The 16,280-nt window shown below is 45.9% G+C and overlaps 1 protein-coding gene across 3 annotated transcripts in view; it reads left to right on the top strand.

Moving 5' to 3' along the window:
* Positions 1-31: 31 nt before the first annotated feature.
* MAN1C1 (mannosidase alpha class 1C member 1) overlaps positions 32-16,280 on the top strand; it is a 174,916-nt gene continuing 158,667 nt past the window's right edge. For 2 of the 3 annotated variants that reach the window (XR_003309739.2, XM_023219588.3), the window contains exon 1: positions 32-1,562. Coding sequence is in view for 2 of the 3 variants with exons in the window: in XM_023219588.3 (XP_023075356.1) it covers positions 1,023-1,562 (540 nt within the window). In the remaining variant the exon portion in view is untranslated. The remainder of the gene's footprint in view (positions 1,563-16,280) is intronic. The other variant, XM_023219589.2, reaches the window with a different exon arrangement.

Below are 16,280 nucleotides of genomic sequence, written 5' to 3'. Positions count from 1 at the left end.
GGGCGGCAGGAGGCGGGGCGGCGAGCGCTGTCGCAGTGAAAGCCCGAGCGGCGGCGGCGGGGACGGCGGCGGAGGCTGCCCGGCGGCTGTGAGCGCGTGTGGGGCGCGGGCTCGGCGGCGGCGGCCCGTCTGGAGCGGTCGCTGCGACGACGACAGCTGCAGCGGGGGAGGCGCGGCCGGGTCTGCGCGCTCCGCGGAGCCGGCTGGGCCGGGAACAGGTGATCCCAGCGGGAGACCCGCGCCCTGCCGAGTTGGAGGGGCGGGAGCCCGCGCTCCTGGGCGCAGCTGCAGCCGCCCAGCCGCGGCTCCGGACTCGGGCATCCCTGCTCTCTCTGGGGTCCGGGGAAGCCCCCTAACCCCGCAGGCTCGGAAGTGCCTTCTCCTGCTCCCTGGCCGCTCCCGGCGCCCGCTCGGCGGCGGAGAAAGTTGTGGACGTGTCCCGATAGTCGAACCGGGCGCGTCGCGACCGGGCCGGGTGTGCGCGCGCTCGAGGCGGCGCTGACACGCCAGCCCCCCATCACCTCGGTCCCCTCCGGAAACTGCTTCTGAAGCTGAAACTTTGGGCGCCGACCAGCGCAGGCGGGAGCCCGGGGGGCGGAGGGCGGCTCGGTGCGGGCCTGCGGGCGCCCCTCGGCGCGGACAGCCGGGACGCCGCGGACGGCATGTGACGGCCCCGGAGGCCGCAGCGCGGGAAGGCGCGGGCCCCGGCGCGGCGGGGAGGGCTCGGCCGGAGGGGAGGCTGCGGCGCGCGGCCGGTCGCTGCGGGCCCGGGCCCCGAGCCGTGCCGCTCCGCTCGCCCGGGCCCCGCCGAGGCCGCTGCGCCCCCGCCTGCTCGCGGGAGGACTCGCTCCAAACTCCCTGAACTTCGGGGACAGTCCCCCGAAGCGGCGAAACTCTCAGGGTTGGCAGCCCTGCCCAGGGATCCCCATCCCGGGCGGCGCTCCGGACGCCCTCTCCTCACCGCAGCCCCGCAGACACGTGCCTGGACTCTGAGGGCCTCTGGAGCCCCCGGCCCGGCCAAGATGCTCATGAGGAAAGTGCCCGGCTTCGTCCCGGCCTCCCCGTGGGGGCTGCGGCTGCCGCAGAAGTTCCTCTTCCTCCTCTTCCTCTCGGGTCTCGTCACCCTGTGCTTCGGGGCCCTCTTCCTGCTGCCCCACTCCTCTCGCCTCAAGCGCCTCTTCCTGGCCCCCCGGACCCAGCAACCTGGGCTGGAGGTGGTGGCCGAAATCGCCGGCCATGCCCCAGCCCACGAGCAGGAGCCGCCTCCCAACCCGGCCCCTGCCGTGCCGGCCCCGGGCGAGGATGACCCCAGCAGCCGGGCCAGTCCCCGCCGCAGGAAAGGGGGGCTGCGGCGCACCCACCCCACCGGGCCCCGCGAGGAGGCCACGGCGGCCCGGGGCAATAGCATCCCGGCCTCCAGGCCCGGGGATGAGGGCGTCTCTTTTCGCTTTGACTTCAACGCATTCCGGAGCCGTCTCCACCACCCGGTCCTGGGAATGAGGGCCGATGAGAGTCAGGAGCCCCAGAGCCGAGTGCGAGCCCAGCGGGAGAAAGTCAAGGAGGTATGGACTCAGTCCCCCCAATTCTTCCCACCAATTGCCCCCACTAAGGAGAAGATCCTCTTTGCCTTGCCTCAGTCACTCCTGGTCCCGGTGCTCCCACCCCTTTCCCTTGCCTCAGTCACTCCTGGTCCCGGGTCTACTTATGGCCCTGCAGACTGCACTTTGCACCTTCCCTTTTCCTCCCCAATGTCCCACCTTCTCTCCTCCCTACACAGTTTCCCACCACTCGGGTCAGTTAATCATCCCCATCGTGACAGATTGCAGCTGAACCCCTAGACCAACTGCCCCCTCACTCCCAGACTCTGGTCTGTCCTGTCCAACCTCCAGCCCCAGTGAGCTCCACTCCTTCCCTTTGCGGAGTTGCTAATGAGAGGAGTTCAGGTTTGTTAATGCACCCGCTTTTTGCATTTATGGACACAGAGTCACTGATTCCATTCTTTTTCACTGTGTAACCTTAAGTCCAAAACCCCTGTAGGACTTGCTTACCTGAAAACCCAGGATTTAAGGGGATATTTGGTGTCCTGCAAATACTTTGTAATCTAGTAAGCAACCTACAAACCGGAGGATGTTGTGCATTCTGTTTCTATTGAACTTTGGAACAATTGTACACGATTGTACATAATTGCATGTAATGCAGGAAGAGATGATAAAGCAGTGGTCATGTTACAGAAGCTCCGAGGTTATTGGCTTAATGAAGCAGGTCTTGAGCTGGTTCCCTGTAGGGATTGTACAAGGAGGGATTTAGAAGGATCACTTTAAGTCTGAGTCTTAATTTAAGAAATCAGAAGCAAACACAAGCCTCACAAGGCTTGAAGACAGTTGCCAGTTTGCCACTGCTGACTAAATATTCTGCTGGACCACTGTTAGAACTGCCTGCGTGCGGATGGTGCCCAGCAATGCAGAGGGGGCTGCAGTGACACCCCCAGGCCACGAGGGGGCCGTGGGCAAGCTGTGGACCAGGGTCTCCTCCCTAGTAACGAGAGGATGCTCTCCCCTCCCCATAGACTCAAAGGAAAGAAAGGGCTGCTTTTGCCTGGACTTTTGATTTGCTGCAAAGAAGTCAGCAGGTCAGCCCTGATTTCCAGGAAGAGCAGGCAGCAAGGATCAGGACCTGCTCTGTCAAGACCTGCTCAGAGCCGATGGAGAGCTTAACCAGATTATCCCCTTCTCCTTGTCTGAACTATTCTCCCTTCCAGCGCCCACCTCTCTTCCGCTTTTTATCTCTGCTGTTACTTTGTTTGGTGACCTAACTAGCAATCACAGGACATTTTGTGAAGTTACAATAGGAAGCCACAAGGAAGCTGAGTGCTTGGTGTGTATGTGTGTGTGTGCGTGTTTGTGTGCTCTCAGTTTCCAGATTCCTGTTGAAATCTCAGGTTGATTGAAAGCTGGAACTTGCAGCAGCTAAGTAAGGGCCATTAATTTCTCCCTTTCTTGTTAAGGAACTAAGCTGTTGAATACTCAAAAGCACCACCCATAGCTCTTTCTCAAAGCTGCTTCTGAGCACAGTGGCTCTTTTTGCCCCTCTCGACTTCCTAGGAGGGCAGTGACCCCCAGTGAAATTACATATAAATTGCATGCATGCAGTTTTTCATGGGGCATCCAGAGGTGCTATCGGATTTTCAAACTGATCCCCCAAAGGGTTAAGAATTAACTACCGTCCTCCTCAGAAGAGATGCTCTCTGTATTTGCACTTAGATGGTGGTCCATTTCCGAATGCCTGGGGCTGGGAGTCATGGCAAGAAGGGCGGGCTGGCTAGTAGGGAACTTGATTTTCCCTCTCTGTGTAAGACAGTTTCTTTGCCAGCAGAGTCTTGGATGATGCTTGCTGGAGTGACTGGAGGGCGGTAAGAGGGGTGAGGATTCTGTGCTTTGCAGGTGGGTATAAAATAATGTGATGGGAGAAGGTCTAAGTTGGTGGCCAGATGTCTGTATCTTTCTAGCTGGCATCTTCTTGCACCCCCTGGTACTAGCTGGAGGCATGCTGCATGTACTTGGAGTTAGTGTTCAGCTAGCCCTCTCTTACTAATCTTGAAGACCTTAAGCTTCTCAGAATGGAGAGGACTGGTTTCTGTGTTTTGAAAGCTATTGTCTCTTCAGGCTTCCTGCCACTGACCACGCTCCCATTACAACCCGAAAGATGTAGAGTGATTTTTGGTTTAGTTGTTAACATAGTTACCATTCCTGCTGTCCCACCCCAGGAAGAACGCATATGATGGTTGCTGGAGGATGTCTTTATTTCCTTCACATTTAAATTCTATCTGCGTCATGCCCAGGGGTAGATCATTTTAGAAAGGTGCCTGTTTTCACAAAAGGGACTGTTGCTTTCCTCTCTCGTTTGTTTATCTCCAGACATGGATTGATTAAATCCAAGGAACAGAGGGGGAGCTGGCATCAGATAAAAAAGGCCCTGCTTATAAGATTTTAAAGTGAAAGTAAATATCAGGAGAGAGAGAGGGTGATAAATGAGCATGAGTGAAAACTGGACGCTTGGACTCTGGATCAACACCGTGTATTCATGAGCATCCGGAGAGATGGACGTGGTCAGCAAGTCTGTGTTGATAAGATGGTTGAGGCTGCAGGTTCTGGACGTGCATACGTCAGGAAACACTCTGTCACTAGAACCAACTATTTTCCTCACTTTCCAATTTTGGAACCTTGGCAAAAGCAATGTGGTGGAGAGAGGAGACCCAGAGAACATGGGTTGGAGTTTCAGCTCACTCTCAACTGTCTGACTTTGGGCAAGCCACCTCTCCTTCCTGGACCGTCTTGTAAAATGGGGTGAGGGAGAGGAGAATAAGCTGGTTATAGACCCTCTTGCTTCTGGCCCTGGCCCCTAAGTGAACTGCCAGTCTGGTCAGGGACTCCATAGCAACTGGGCCATCCTAACTCTGTTTTGAGATATCTTGTACTGGAAATCAGGGACAATGGTGTGGTGGTAGTGGTGGTGTTGATGGGGTCGTGATATTCACTGCTGTATCTCTGTCTAGCACCTAGCCAAGAGTAGATATTCAGGCTGTTGATTAAGTTAATTATTCCCATTACCCTCAGCTTGGAATCATGAAGAGTAAAGGTGTTCGCTAGAATGTAAGGGGGTGAAGGCTTGGTAGTAGCCTTGCCTTTCAGATCTAAGGATAATATAGGAAATGAGGGATGTCATTCATAGGCGGGTTGCCTATGGATTCAAGTTCAAACAAACTTGTTTCACACATGGAAATGTACAGCTTTTTCGGGTTATGTCTCAGTGGAAGAATTCAGACTGCCCTGGGTCCTACCCATGATTCTTGGTTGTGTTTTTGTTGTTGTTGTTTTTGTTTGTTTGTGTTTGTTTTGTTTTGTTTTTTAAGACGGAGTTTTGCTCTGTCACCGAGGCTGCAGTGCAGTGGTGTGGTCTTGGCTCACTGCAGCCTCCGCCTCCGAGGTTCCAGGTTTAAGTGAGTCTCATGACTTAACCTCCCAAGTAACTGGGATTCCAGGTACCCCACCACGCCTGGCTAATTGTTGTATTTTTAGTAGAAACGGGGTTTTGCTGTATTGGCCAGGCTGGTCTCGATCTCCTGACCTCAGGTGATCCACTCGCCTCAGCCTCCCAAAGTGCTGAGATTACAGGCACGAGCCTCCGCGCCTGGCCAGTGCTTGGTGGTTGTTCTGGGGAACCTGTTCCTTCCAGTGAAGGGGGCTTGTTATAAAAGGGAATTAGGCTGGCTGGGGCACTGAGAACGCGTTGGGACTTGCCCTTGACCATATGGTGTTTTCAAACAAACCACAGAAAGGCTCCTTCCTCTGGTCAGATGCAGCACCAGCACCACTCCAGAGTGCAGGGCTGGGTGAGGAGAATGTGGATTGAATTTCCCCACCTTCCCTGTGCTGTTGGCCCAGTGTTCTTATAAACCACTGTATGCTGCAGTTCTGTTAAGAATCCAAGCTGGGTCAAGTCGTAGCTGTTCCATCAACTCTGTTTGGAAATTCCTGTTTATTACTGGACCTCAGTCTTCATGGTAAAACCAAGAGGTTGTCATTTAGGGGACCCTTCTCTCTCCTCCACTTCCACCTCTTTACTGTTTTGTTTATGGATCTGCCCAAGCACTTAGAATAGGGTCTGACATTTAGTTGGAACTCAGATACTTGAATGAATGGCTACATTAAAGATGTATAAACTAACAGTTAAGGTTGCTAGTGGCTGAGGCTGGGTCTTCTCCCTTAGGGTACCTGGAATTCCAAGGAGCCTCAAAGTAAGAGCTATAGTCAGGTTTAGAAGCTTAGCAGCTCAGTGACCCAGCAGGCCTTTTAGAAGTTGCAGCAATTTTCCGAGGGCAAATCTGACTTGAGGGAGTGGAGGTGGCACCCATGAGTAAAATCTGTCATGCTTAGATTGCAGGCGTCGGAGGGTGCCTGTGATTTGGCAGGGAGCGCCCCAGCTCCTGCCCTTTGTGCCTGCTGCGTTCAGCCGCCAGGGTATTGCTGGTTATGATATGTGACAGTGTCTGAATAAGTCATCTTGGCAAATGATCTTTGCTCCCCATTAACGGGCTGGTTCGTTAGTCATGTGTAGTTTTTTTGTGGTTTCTCTGTATACCTGATTTATCGTCACTAGTGCCAGGGACAGGTAGGAAAATTAAAAGGCTTTGTAGCATGTGAATCTGAGCCTGTGAGATGTTCAGGATAATTAATATTAGGAACAGCTCAGATTTAAATAGCTTTCCTTCAAAGAGCTCTGTTTGAGTTGCAAATCCATTCAAGATCCTTTCCCTCCTCCCTGGTCCTTCAGTCTCTTCAGTTTCCCTCTTGTCCTGCTCTACAGTACATTTAACATAGGTGGAGACTGGCCTGTAATAACTGAACAAAACCCTTATGTCCTCAGCCCAGCCACACGCCTCCTTCTGTAGGACGGAGTGCGCAGTTGAGTAAAGCTTAGTACTTGTCCCTACTAGGTATACAACTTAACTCCCACGCGTTGGTTGGGTCTCTGCTTTCATTTCCAGTTGTACCATTTGAGGGAATTAGGCATTCCAGGAGCAATTGCTTCTCAGGCTCCATATTCTTAACTCTGTCTTTAGTGTTAGGGCTAGAAACAAATAGAAGGACGATTTTTAAAAGTCGCTGCCTATTTCACAGTACAGTTAGCGGAGGGAGGAGGGGATAAGAATATAGATTCTCCTGTGGTTTTCACAGTGACTGATTTACATCCGAGTTAAAGAAATGCTTTTTCTCTAGCTTTCCCGGAAGACGGATCCATTACTCCACCAAAAATAAATATTGTGATATGTATCAGGCATACTTTGCTCAAAGGGACTTACATCTTTTCTCTTATTGAAAAAAATAAATCAGGCTTGCAGATTGTAAAGCCTCTGTGCAGGGAGCTGCTTGGTAATCCAGGTGAGCACCCAGCCTTGTGGATACTGACTCTGGCTTGGAGAAGAAACCTCTCTTTGCATCCTAAGTTGAATCTGTGTTAGAGGAAGTGTTGGGAGCTTTAGGCTATCCCTGCATTGCTTTCATTGATGAAATTGGGAAGGGTTTCCCAAGGGAATGATGGACGTAGGATAGTTGCCTTAGGCGAGCTCGTGGATTTATGATTACATTACTTGAAAATAGGAGCCATTCATGGAGCAGGGACAAGTTCGTGAGTCAAGGATTATTATTCCAGTTCTGTGTACCTGCAGTCCAAAAAGACCAGGCTCATCCAAACAATAAGCCCTGGTTCTTGATTCCCTACTATTCCTGGACCAAGCAAGGCCTTTATGCATAAGCATTTGCATAATTTGGGGAAAAGAAACAACAAATATTCTTAGTTCTATATTTCCATGCAGATGATGGTAAGAAGCCAAATTGGAGACTCCTCAAAGAATTCCAGGGACTCAAGGACCTTAGCCCCCTCCCTCTTCCTCCTCACTCCCCCTTCACTCTGGGGGCTGGTCAGTAGCTCCGACAGCAGAGTTTTCGATGTCCTAAACTGGGATTGCTGTTAAGTTAGACCTGCTTTGGTATCTCCGCCCTCAAAGAGAAAGGAAGCCACAGACCACAGCCTCAGTGTGGGGACTCAGTTGCAGGTGTTTCCTCTCCTAGAAGGCTGTTGCCTAAGATTTGATTGAGAGCTCGCCACACTTGGCAGGCAGGTGGTCAGAACAGTTCTTACTCTGAATTTCTTGGAGTCTTCTTTAATTAAAGGCTACCACCAGGGCAATTGTCCATCTGTTTTAGTGCAGTACCTTTAGTGGTAACTTACAGAAGAAACTTTGATATATTGATTAGTGCCCGCCTTGATAGATGATCAATAATTGTGCTTTTATCTGGCATCTTCTGGGAGTCAGCTGCTCCCAAGGTGAACCTTTTGGGCAAACAATTGTCACTAAATAGCAACCATTTTCAATGGCCAAATAACAGGAAGTTTTTCTCTCCTCCTCCCACCTCTGCCATCTTCTTAAACCTCGTGCTGAACACAAATCATTCTTGCTGGCCTTGTGGTCGCCGTAAAATCCACTGTGGATGCGGCGATGTCCTGTTGAGGCTGATGGGATGTATCGCTAAGACTGTTTGCGTCCCAGCTTTTGTTCTTTGTGATCTCGTCTTAGTTTTTACACAACCACCTTGTGTGATAGCTACTATTTATTTAAGTATAATTAATTAATACATATAGTGAAATGCACAGAATTTTTTTTTTTTGAGACAGAGTCTTGCTCTGTCTCCCAGGCTGGAGTGCGGTGGCACAATCTCTGCTCACTGCAACCTCCGCCTCCCGGGTTCAAGCGATTCTCCTGCCTCAGCCTCCTGAGTACCTGAGTACCTGGCACTACAGGTGTGTGCCACCATACCCAGCTGATTTTGTATTTTTAGTAGAGACGGGGTTTTGCCATGTTGACCAGGCTGGTTATGAACTCCTGACCTCAGGTGATCCACCTGCTTTGGCCTCTCAAAGTGCTGGGATTACAGGCGTGAGCCACACCCGGCCAAATGCACAGATCTTAAATATACAGTTTGCTGTATTTTCAGAAATGCAGAAAACCATGTAGACCACAGTCCTATCATACACAGAACATTTCCATCGTCGCAGAAAGTTCCTCTGCTCCTTGACAGACGATTAACCCATCATCAACCTCTTATCTAGCCCCAATCACTGTCTTGATTTCTGTCAGCTGAGATTAGTTTTGCCTGTTCTAGAACTTCAGAAAAATGGAGTAGTAGGCCAGGTACAGTGGCTCATGCCTGTAATCCCAGCATTTTGGGAGGCTAAGAGGGGAGAATCACATGAAGATAGGAGTTGAAGACTGGCTTGGGCAACAGAGCAAGACTCTCTCTCTCTCTCTCTCTCTCTCTCTCTCTATATATATATATATATAAATAATAAGGCGTGGTAGTGTACACCTGTGTTCCCAGCTACTCAGGAGGCTAAGGTGGGTGGATTCATTGAGCCCATGAGTCTGAAGCTATAGTGAGTTTTGATCAAGCCACTGCACTCCAGACTGGGTGACAGAGCGAGACCGTGTCTCAAAAAACAGAGAAAAAAAAAAGTAAAAAATAAGTGGAATAGTACAGTACATTCCCTGTGGAAAAGGCTTCGTTCATTGAAGACAGTAATGAAATTGATCCATATTGTGTGTATCAGTACTTCATTCCTTTTTATTGTTGAGATGTATTCCATTGTATGATTATACCCCAATTTGTTTATTCATTCACCTGTTGGCCTTTTGAGTTGTTCTGGCTACTGTGAATAAAGCTGCTATAAACATTTTATGTACAAGTCTATGTGTGAGCATATGTTTTCATTTCTTTTGTATAACTAGGAGTGGATTTACTAGCCCATAGAGCAGATGTGTGATTGACTTTATAAGAAACTGGAAGCACTTTCCCCAAGTAGTTAGACCATTTTATATGCACCGGCAATATGTGAGAGTTCTGCATCTTTGCTGACACTTGTTATTGTCAACCTTTTTAGGTTTAGCTATTCAAGATGGTGTGTGGTGACAGTTTGTTGTGGCTTTAATTTTTGTTTCCCTATTAACTGTTGATATTGAATGTCCTTTCATGTGTTTATTTGTTTTTTTTGTTTGTTTTTTGAGATGGAGTCTCGCTCTGTCACCCAGGCTGGAGTGCAGTGATGCGATCTTGGGTCACTGCAAGCTCTGCCTCCCAGGTTCACACCATTCTCCTGTTCCAGCCTCCTGAGGAGCTAGGACTACAGGCGCCCACCACCACACCCAGCTAATTTTTTGTATTTTTAGTAGAGACAAGGTTGCACTGTGTTAGGCTGGTCTCGATCTCCTGACCTCAAGTGATCCTCCTGCCTTGACCTCCCAAAGTGCTGGGATTACAGGTGTGAGCCACCGTGCCCAGCCATTTATTTGTTATTTCTATATCTCTCTTATAGATGTCTATTTAAAACTTTTGTTCCTTTTTAATGTCAAAAACTGGTCTGTTTACTGTCTTATTGAATCGCAAGAATTCTTTACATATTCTAGATACAAGTTCTTTAGCAGATATATGTATTATAAATGTTTGTTCCCAGTCTGCGGCTTGTCTTTTCATTTTCTTAATGGTGTCACTCAAAGAGCAGAAGTTTTAATTTTTATAAAGGCCAGTGAATCAGTATTTTCCTTTTGATGAGTGCTTTCTGTATCTACTTTAAAAAAAACTTTGCCTACCCCAGGTTATGAATATTTTTTAATTCCAGAAGCTTGATCATTTCAGTTTTTACGTTTAGGTCTTTCATTGACTTCAAGTTAATTTTTGTATATGATGTAAGGTAGGAGTTAAAGTTCACTATTTTCTATTTAGATGTCCAGTTGTTTAGCACTATTGTTGAAAAAAACTTTCCCTGCTGAATTGCTTTGATACCTGGAGTAATTGACTGTATACATGTGGTTTTGTTTCTGGACTCTTCCACTCTACTGATTTATCTTTTATGTCAATCCATGCTTGCTTGCTTTTTTTTCTTTTTGACAAAGTCTCGCTTTGTCGCCCAGGCTGGAGTGCGGTGGCGTGATCTCAGCTCTCTCTGCTTCCCAGATTCAAGCAGTCTTCCTGTCTCTGCCTCCCAAGTAGCTGAGACTACAGGCATGAGCCACCACGCCCGACTAATTTTTGTATTTTTAGTAGAGACAGGGTTTTGCCATGTTGGCCAAGCTGGTCTTGAACTCCTGACCTCAAGTGATTTGCCTGCCTCAGCCTCCCAAAGTGCTGGGATTACAGGCGTGAGCCACTGTGCCCAGCCAATCCATGCTTTCTTGATACTATAGCCTCATAGTAAGTCTTGAAAACAGGTATTGTGATTCCTCCATCTTTGATCTTCTTTTTCAAAATTGCTTTGGCCATTGTAGTTCCTTTGCATGTCTGTATACATTTGAGAACAAATTTGTCACTTTTCATGAAAAATCTTGCTGGGAGGCTGGGCATGGTAGCTCACACCTATAATCCCAGCATTTTGGGAGGCCAAGATGGTTAGATCGATTGAGCCCAAGAGTTCCAGACCAGCCTGGGCAACATGGCAAAACCCAATCTCTAAAAAAGAAAATAAAAGAAAAAAAATAAAATTAAAAAATTAGCCAGGCATGAGCTATAGGAACTATAGGCACACCTATAGTTCCTGCTATTGGAAAGGCTGGGAGGTGGGAGGATCACTTGAGCCTAATGAGGTTGAGACTACAGTTAGCCATTATTGCAACACTGTACTCCAGCCTGGGCAACAGAGTAAGTCACTGTCTTAAAAAAAAAAAAAAAAAAAAACCTTGCTGAGATTTTGACTGAGTTTGTCTTGAATCCATAGATCAAATTAGAGAGAGTTGTTATCTTAACAATATTGAGTCTTTCATTCTATGAATGTAGTATCTCTCTCCATTTATTTAGATTTTCTTTAATTTCTCTCAACAGTGTTTTATAGTGTTTGTGTTCAAGAGAGCTTGAACATATTAACTGTATCTCTGTTTTACTTTTTAAATACTGTAAATGATATTCTTTATTTTTATTTTTAAATATTTTTAAATTTTCATTTATTTTTATTTTTATTTTTGAGACAGAGTTTCGCTCTTGTTGCCCAGGCTGGAGTGCAATGGCGTGATCTCAGTTCACTGAAACCTCCACCTCCCGGGTTCAAGCAATTCTTCTGCTTCAGCCTCCCAAGTAGCTGAGATTACAGGGGCACACCGCCACGCCTGGCTAATTTTTGTATTTTTAGTAGAGAGGGGATTTCACTATGTTGGTCAGGCTGGTCTCAAACTCCTGACCTCAGGTGATCCGTCTCCCCCTGCCTTGAAAGTGCTGGGATTATAGGCATGAGCTACCACCCCAGCCATTTTTAAAATTTTAATAGCTTTTGGAGTACAAGTGGTCTTTGATTACATGGATGAATTATATAGCGGTGAATTCTGATATTTAAGTGCCCCCTTAACCCAACTAGTATATATTGTACTCAATATGTAAGGTTTTTTAAAAATCCCTCCCTCTTCTGAGTCTCCAGAGTCTGTTATATCACTTTGTGTGCCTTTGTATAATCATAACTTAGCTCCCATTTATAAGTGAGAACATACAGTATTTGGTTTTCCATTCCTGAGTTACTTCACTTAGAATAATGGCCTCCTGCTACATCCAAGTTGCTGCAAAAGATGTTATTTCAGTCCTCTTAATGGCTGAGTAGTATTCCATGGTATATATATACCACGTTTTCTTTATCCACTCGTTGGCCAATGGACACTTAGGTTGGTTCCATATCTTTGCAATTGTGAATTGTGCTGCAGTAAATATGTGTGTACATGTATCTTTTTCATGTAATGACTTCTTTTTATTTGAGCAGATACCCAGTAGTGGGATTGCAGGATCGAATGGTAGATCTACTTATAGTTCTTTAAGGAATCTCCATACTGTTTTCCATAGAGGCTGTACTAATTTACATTCCTACCAGCAGTGTATTAATGTTCCCTTTTCACCACATCAATGCAAATATCTATTGTTTTTTGGCTTTTTAATAATGTCATTGTTGCAGGAGTAAGGTGGTATCTCATTGTGGTTTTAATTTGCATTTCCCTGATGATTAGTGATGTATAGCATTTTTCATGTTTCTTGGCCATTTGTGTGTCTTTTTTGAGAAATGCCTATTTATGTCATTTGCCCACTTTATTAATTAATTAATTTACTTTGAGACAGGGTCTCCCTCTGTCACCCAGGCTGGAGTGTAGTGGTGCAATCTTGGCTCATTGCAGCCTCCGCCTCCCAGGTTAAAGTGATTGTCCTACCTCAGCCTCCTGAGTAGCTGGGATTACAGGCGTGTGTCACAATGCCAGGCTAATTTCTTGTATTTTTAGTAGAGACAGGGTTTCACCATATTGGTCAGGCTGGTCTCGAACTCCCTACCTCAGGTAATCTGCCCACCTCGGCCTCCCAAAGTGCTAGGATTACAGATGTGAGCCACTGCACCTGGCCGTTTGACCACTTTTTAATGGATTTTTTTTTTTTTTCTGATTGGAGTTTCTTGTAGTTTTTAGACACCAGTTCTTTGTTGAATATATAATATGCAAATGTTTTCTCCCATAATGTGCGTTGTCTTTTTACTCTGGTGATTATTTCTTTTGCTGTGCAGAAGCTTTTTAGTTTAATTAGATCCCATTTATTGATCTTTTTTTTTTTTTTTGAGACAGAGTCTTGCACTGTCGCCCAGGCTGGAGTGCTGTGGCACGGTCTCAGCTCACTGCAAGCTCTGCCTCCTGGGTTCACGTCATTCTCCCTCAGCCTCCCGAGTAGCTGGGACTGCAGGCGCCCACCACCACGCCCAGCTAATTTTTTGTACGTTTAGTAGAGACAGGGTTTCACCATGTTAGCCAGGATGGTCTCAATCTCCTGACCTTGTGATCGGCCTCCCAAAGTGCTGGGATTACAGGCATGAGCCACCGCTCCTGGCCTCTATTTTTGTTTTTATTGCATTCGTTTTTGGGGTTTTAGTCATGAAGTCTTTGCCTAGGCCAATGTCCAGAAGAGTTTTTCCCAACATTATCTTCTAGAATTTTTATGGTTTCAGGTCTTAGATCTAAGATGTTGACTCATCCTGAGTTTGTTTTTATATAAGCTGAGAGATAGGGATCCAGTTTCATTCCTCTACATGTGGCTAGCCAGTTTTCCCAGCACCATTTATTAAATAGGGTGCCCTTTACCCTATTTAAAAAACAAATGTTTTTATATGCTTTATCAAAGATTCGTTGGTTGTAAGTATTTGGCTTTATTTATGGGTTCTCTGTTATTTTCCATGGGTCTATGTGCCTACTTTTATACCAGTACCATACTGTTTTGGTAACTATAGCCTTATGGTATAATTTGAAGTCTGATAATGTGATACCTCTAGATTTGTTGTTTTTGCTTAGGATTGCTTTGGCCATTCAGGCTCTTTATGTGAACAATGATGTTGTTATTTTGTTTGGAATTGCATTGAATCTGTAGATTGCTTTGGGCAGTATGGTCATTTTCACAATATTGATTCTTCCAATCCATGAGCATGGGATATGTTTCCATTTGTTTGTGTTATCTGTGATTTCTTCCAGCAGTGTTTTGTAGTTCTCCTTGTAGAGAAATTTTACCTCCTCGGTTAAGTATATTCCTAAGTTTTTAAATTAAATTAAATTAAATTTTATTTTATTTTATTTTTGCAGCTGTTGTAAAAGGGATTGACTTGATTCTTAGCTTGGTTGCTGTTGGTGTATAGCAGTGCTACTGATTTGTGTATATTGATTTTGTAACCTGAGACTTTAATGAATTTATTTATCAAATCTGGGAGTCTTTTGGAGGAATCTTTAGGATTTTCTCAGTATACGGTCATATCATCTGTGAACAGTGATAGTTTGACTTCCTCTTTCCCAATTTGGATGACCTTTATTCTTTTCTCTTGCCAGATTGCTCTGGCTAGGACTTCCAGTACTATGTTTTTGTTTGTTTGTTTTTTGGGTTTTTTTTTTTTTTTTTGAGACAGAGTCTCGCTCTGTCGCCCAGGCTGGAGTGCAGTGGCACGATCTTGGCTCACTGCAGCCTCTGCCTCCCGGGTTCAAGTAATTCTTGTGCCTCAGCCTCCTGAGCATCCAGGATTACAGGCATGTACCACTACGCCCGGTTAATTTTGTTTGTATTTTTAGAAGAGACGGGGTTTTGCCATGTTGCCCAGGCTGGTCTCACACTCCTGGGCTCAGGAAATCCACCTGCCTCGGCCTCCCAAAGTGCTAGGATTACAGGCATGAGCCACTGCACCCGGCCCAGTACTATGTTTAATAGAAGTGGTGAAAGTGGGCACCCTTGTCTTGTTCCAGTTTTTAGGGGGGAATGCATTAAGCTTTCCCCCATTCAGTATGATGTTGGTTATTATAGGTTTGTCATATATGGCTTTTATTATTTTGAGATAAGTCCTTTCTATGCCTAGTTTGTTGAGAGTTTTTATCATAAAAGGATGCTGGATCTTATCGAATGCTTTTTCTGTAACTATTGAGATGATCATATGGTTTTTGTTTTTAATTCTGTTTATGTGATGTATGACATTTATTGACTTGTATATGTTAGACCATCCCTGCACCCCTGATATGAAACCCACTTGATCATGGTGTATTAGCTTTTTGATGTGCTGTTGGATTTGGTTAGCTTGTATTTTGTTGAGGATTTTTGCATCTGTATTCATCAGGGACATTGGTCTGTAGTTTTCCTTATTTTTGTTATGTCCTTCCCTGGTTTTGTTATGAGAGTGATACTGGCTTCATAGAATGATTCAGAGAGGATTTCCTCTTTCTTAATCTTTTGGAATAGTTTCAGTAGCTGGAGTGTAGTGGCACGATCTCTGCTCACTGCAACCTCCGCCTACTAGGTTCAAGTGATTCTCCTGCCTCAGCTGCCTGAGTAGCTGGGACTACAGGTGCGTGCCACCATGCCTAGCTAATTTTTGTATTTTTTGTAGACATGGGGTTTCACCATGTCGGCCAAGCTGCCTGGTCTTGAACTCCTGACCTCAAGTAATCCATCCACCTTGGCCTCCCAAAGTGTTGGGATTACAGATGTGAGCCACCGTGTCCAGCCCCAATTCTTTGAATGTCTGATAGAATTCAGCTGTAAATCCATCAAGTCCTGGGCTTTTTTGTATGTGTGTGGCAATTTTAAATTTACTGATTGAATCTTGCTACTTGTTATTGGTCTGTTTAGGGTTTCTGTTTTTTCCTGATTTAATCTAGGAGGGTTGTATGTGTCCAGGAATTTAGCAGTTTCCTTAGATTTTTCTAGTTTGTGTGCATAGAGATGTTCGTAGTAGTCACGAATGATCTTTTGTATTTCTGTGGTGTTGGTTATAATACTTGCAGTTTCATTTCTAATTGAGCTTAGTTGAATCTTCTTTTTTTCTTGGTTAATCTAGCTAATGGTCTATCCATTTGAAAAGCTAGTTTATCTTTTCAGAGAACTAGCTTTTTATTTCATTTTTTTAATGTTTCAATTTCTTTACTTCTGCACTGATCTTTGTTATTTCTTTTCAACTCTGCTAGCTTTGGGTTTGGTTTGTTATTGTTTCTGTAGTTCCTTGAGAACTACAGAATTGAGGTGTAACATTAGGTTGTCAATTTGTGATCCTTCAGACTTTTTGATGTAGGCATTTAGTGCTATAAAGTTTCCTGTTAGCCCAGTATACAGAGTTTTGATAACTTGTGTCACTATTATTCCGTCTTGATTTTATTGTTAACCCAAAATCACTCAGGAGCAGATTGTTTACTTTTCATG

Source organism: Piliocolobus tephrosceles, chromosome 1 (assembly GCF_002776525.5).
Source record: "Piliocolobus tephrosceles isolate RC106 chromosome 1, ASM277652v3, whole genome shotgun sequence".
In the NCBI taxonomy this organism is placed as follows: Eukaryota; Metazoa; Chordata; class Mammalia; order Primates; family Cercopithecidae; genus Piliocolobus; species Piliocolobus tephrosceles.
This window is presented reverse-complemented; position numbering and strand designations above follow the sequence as displayed.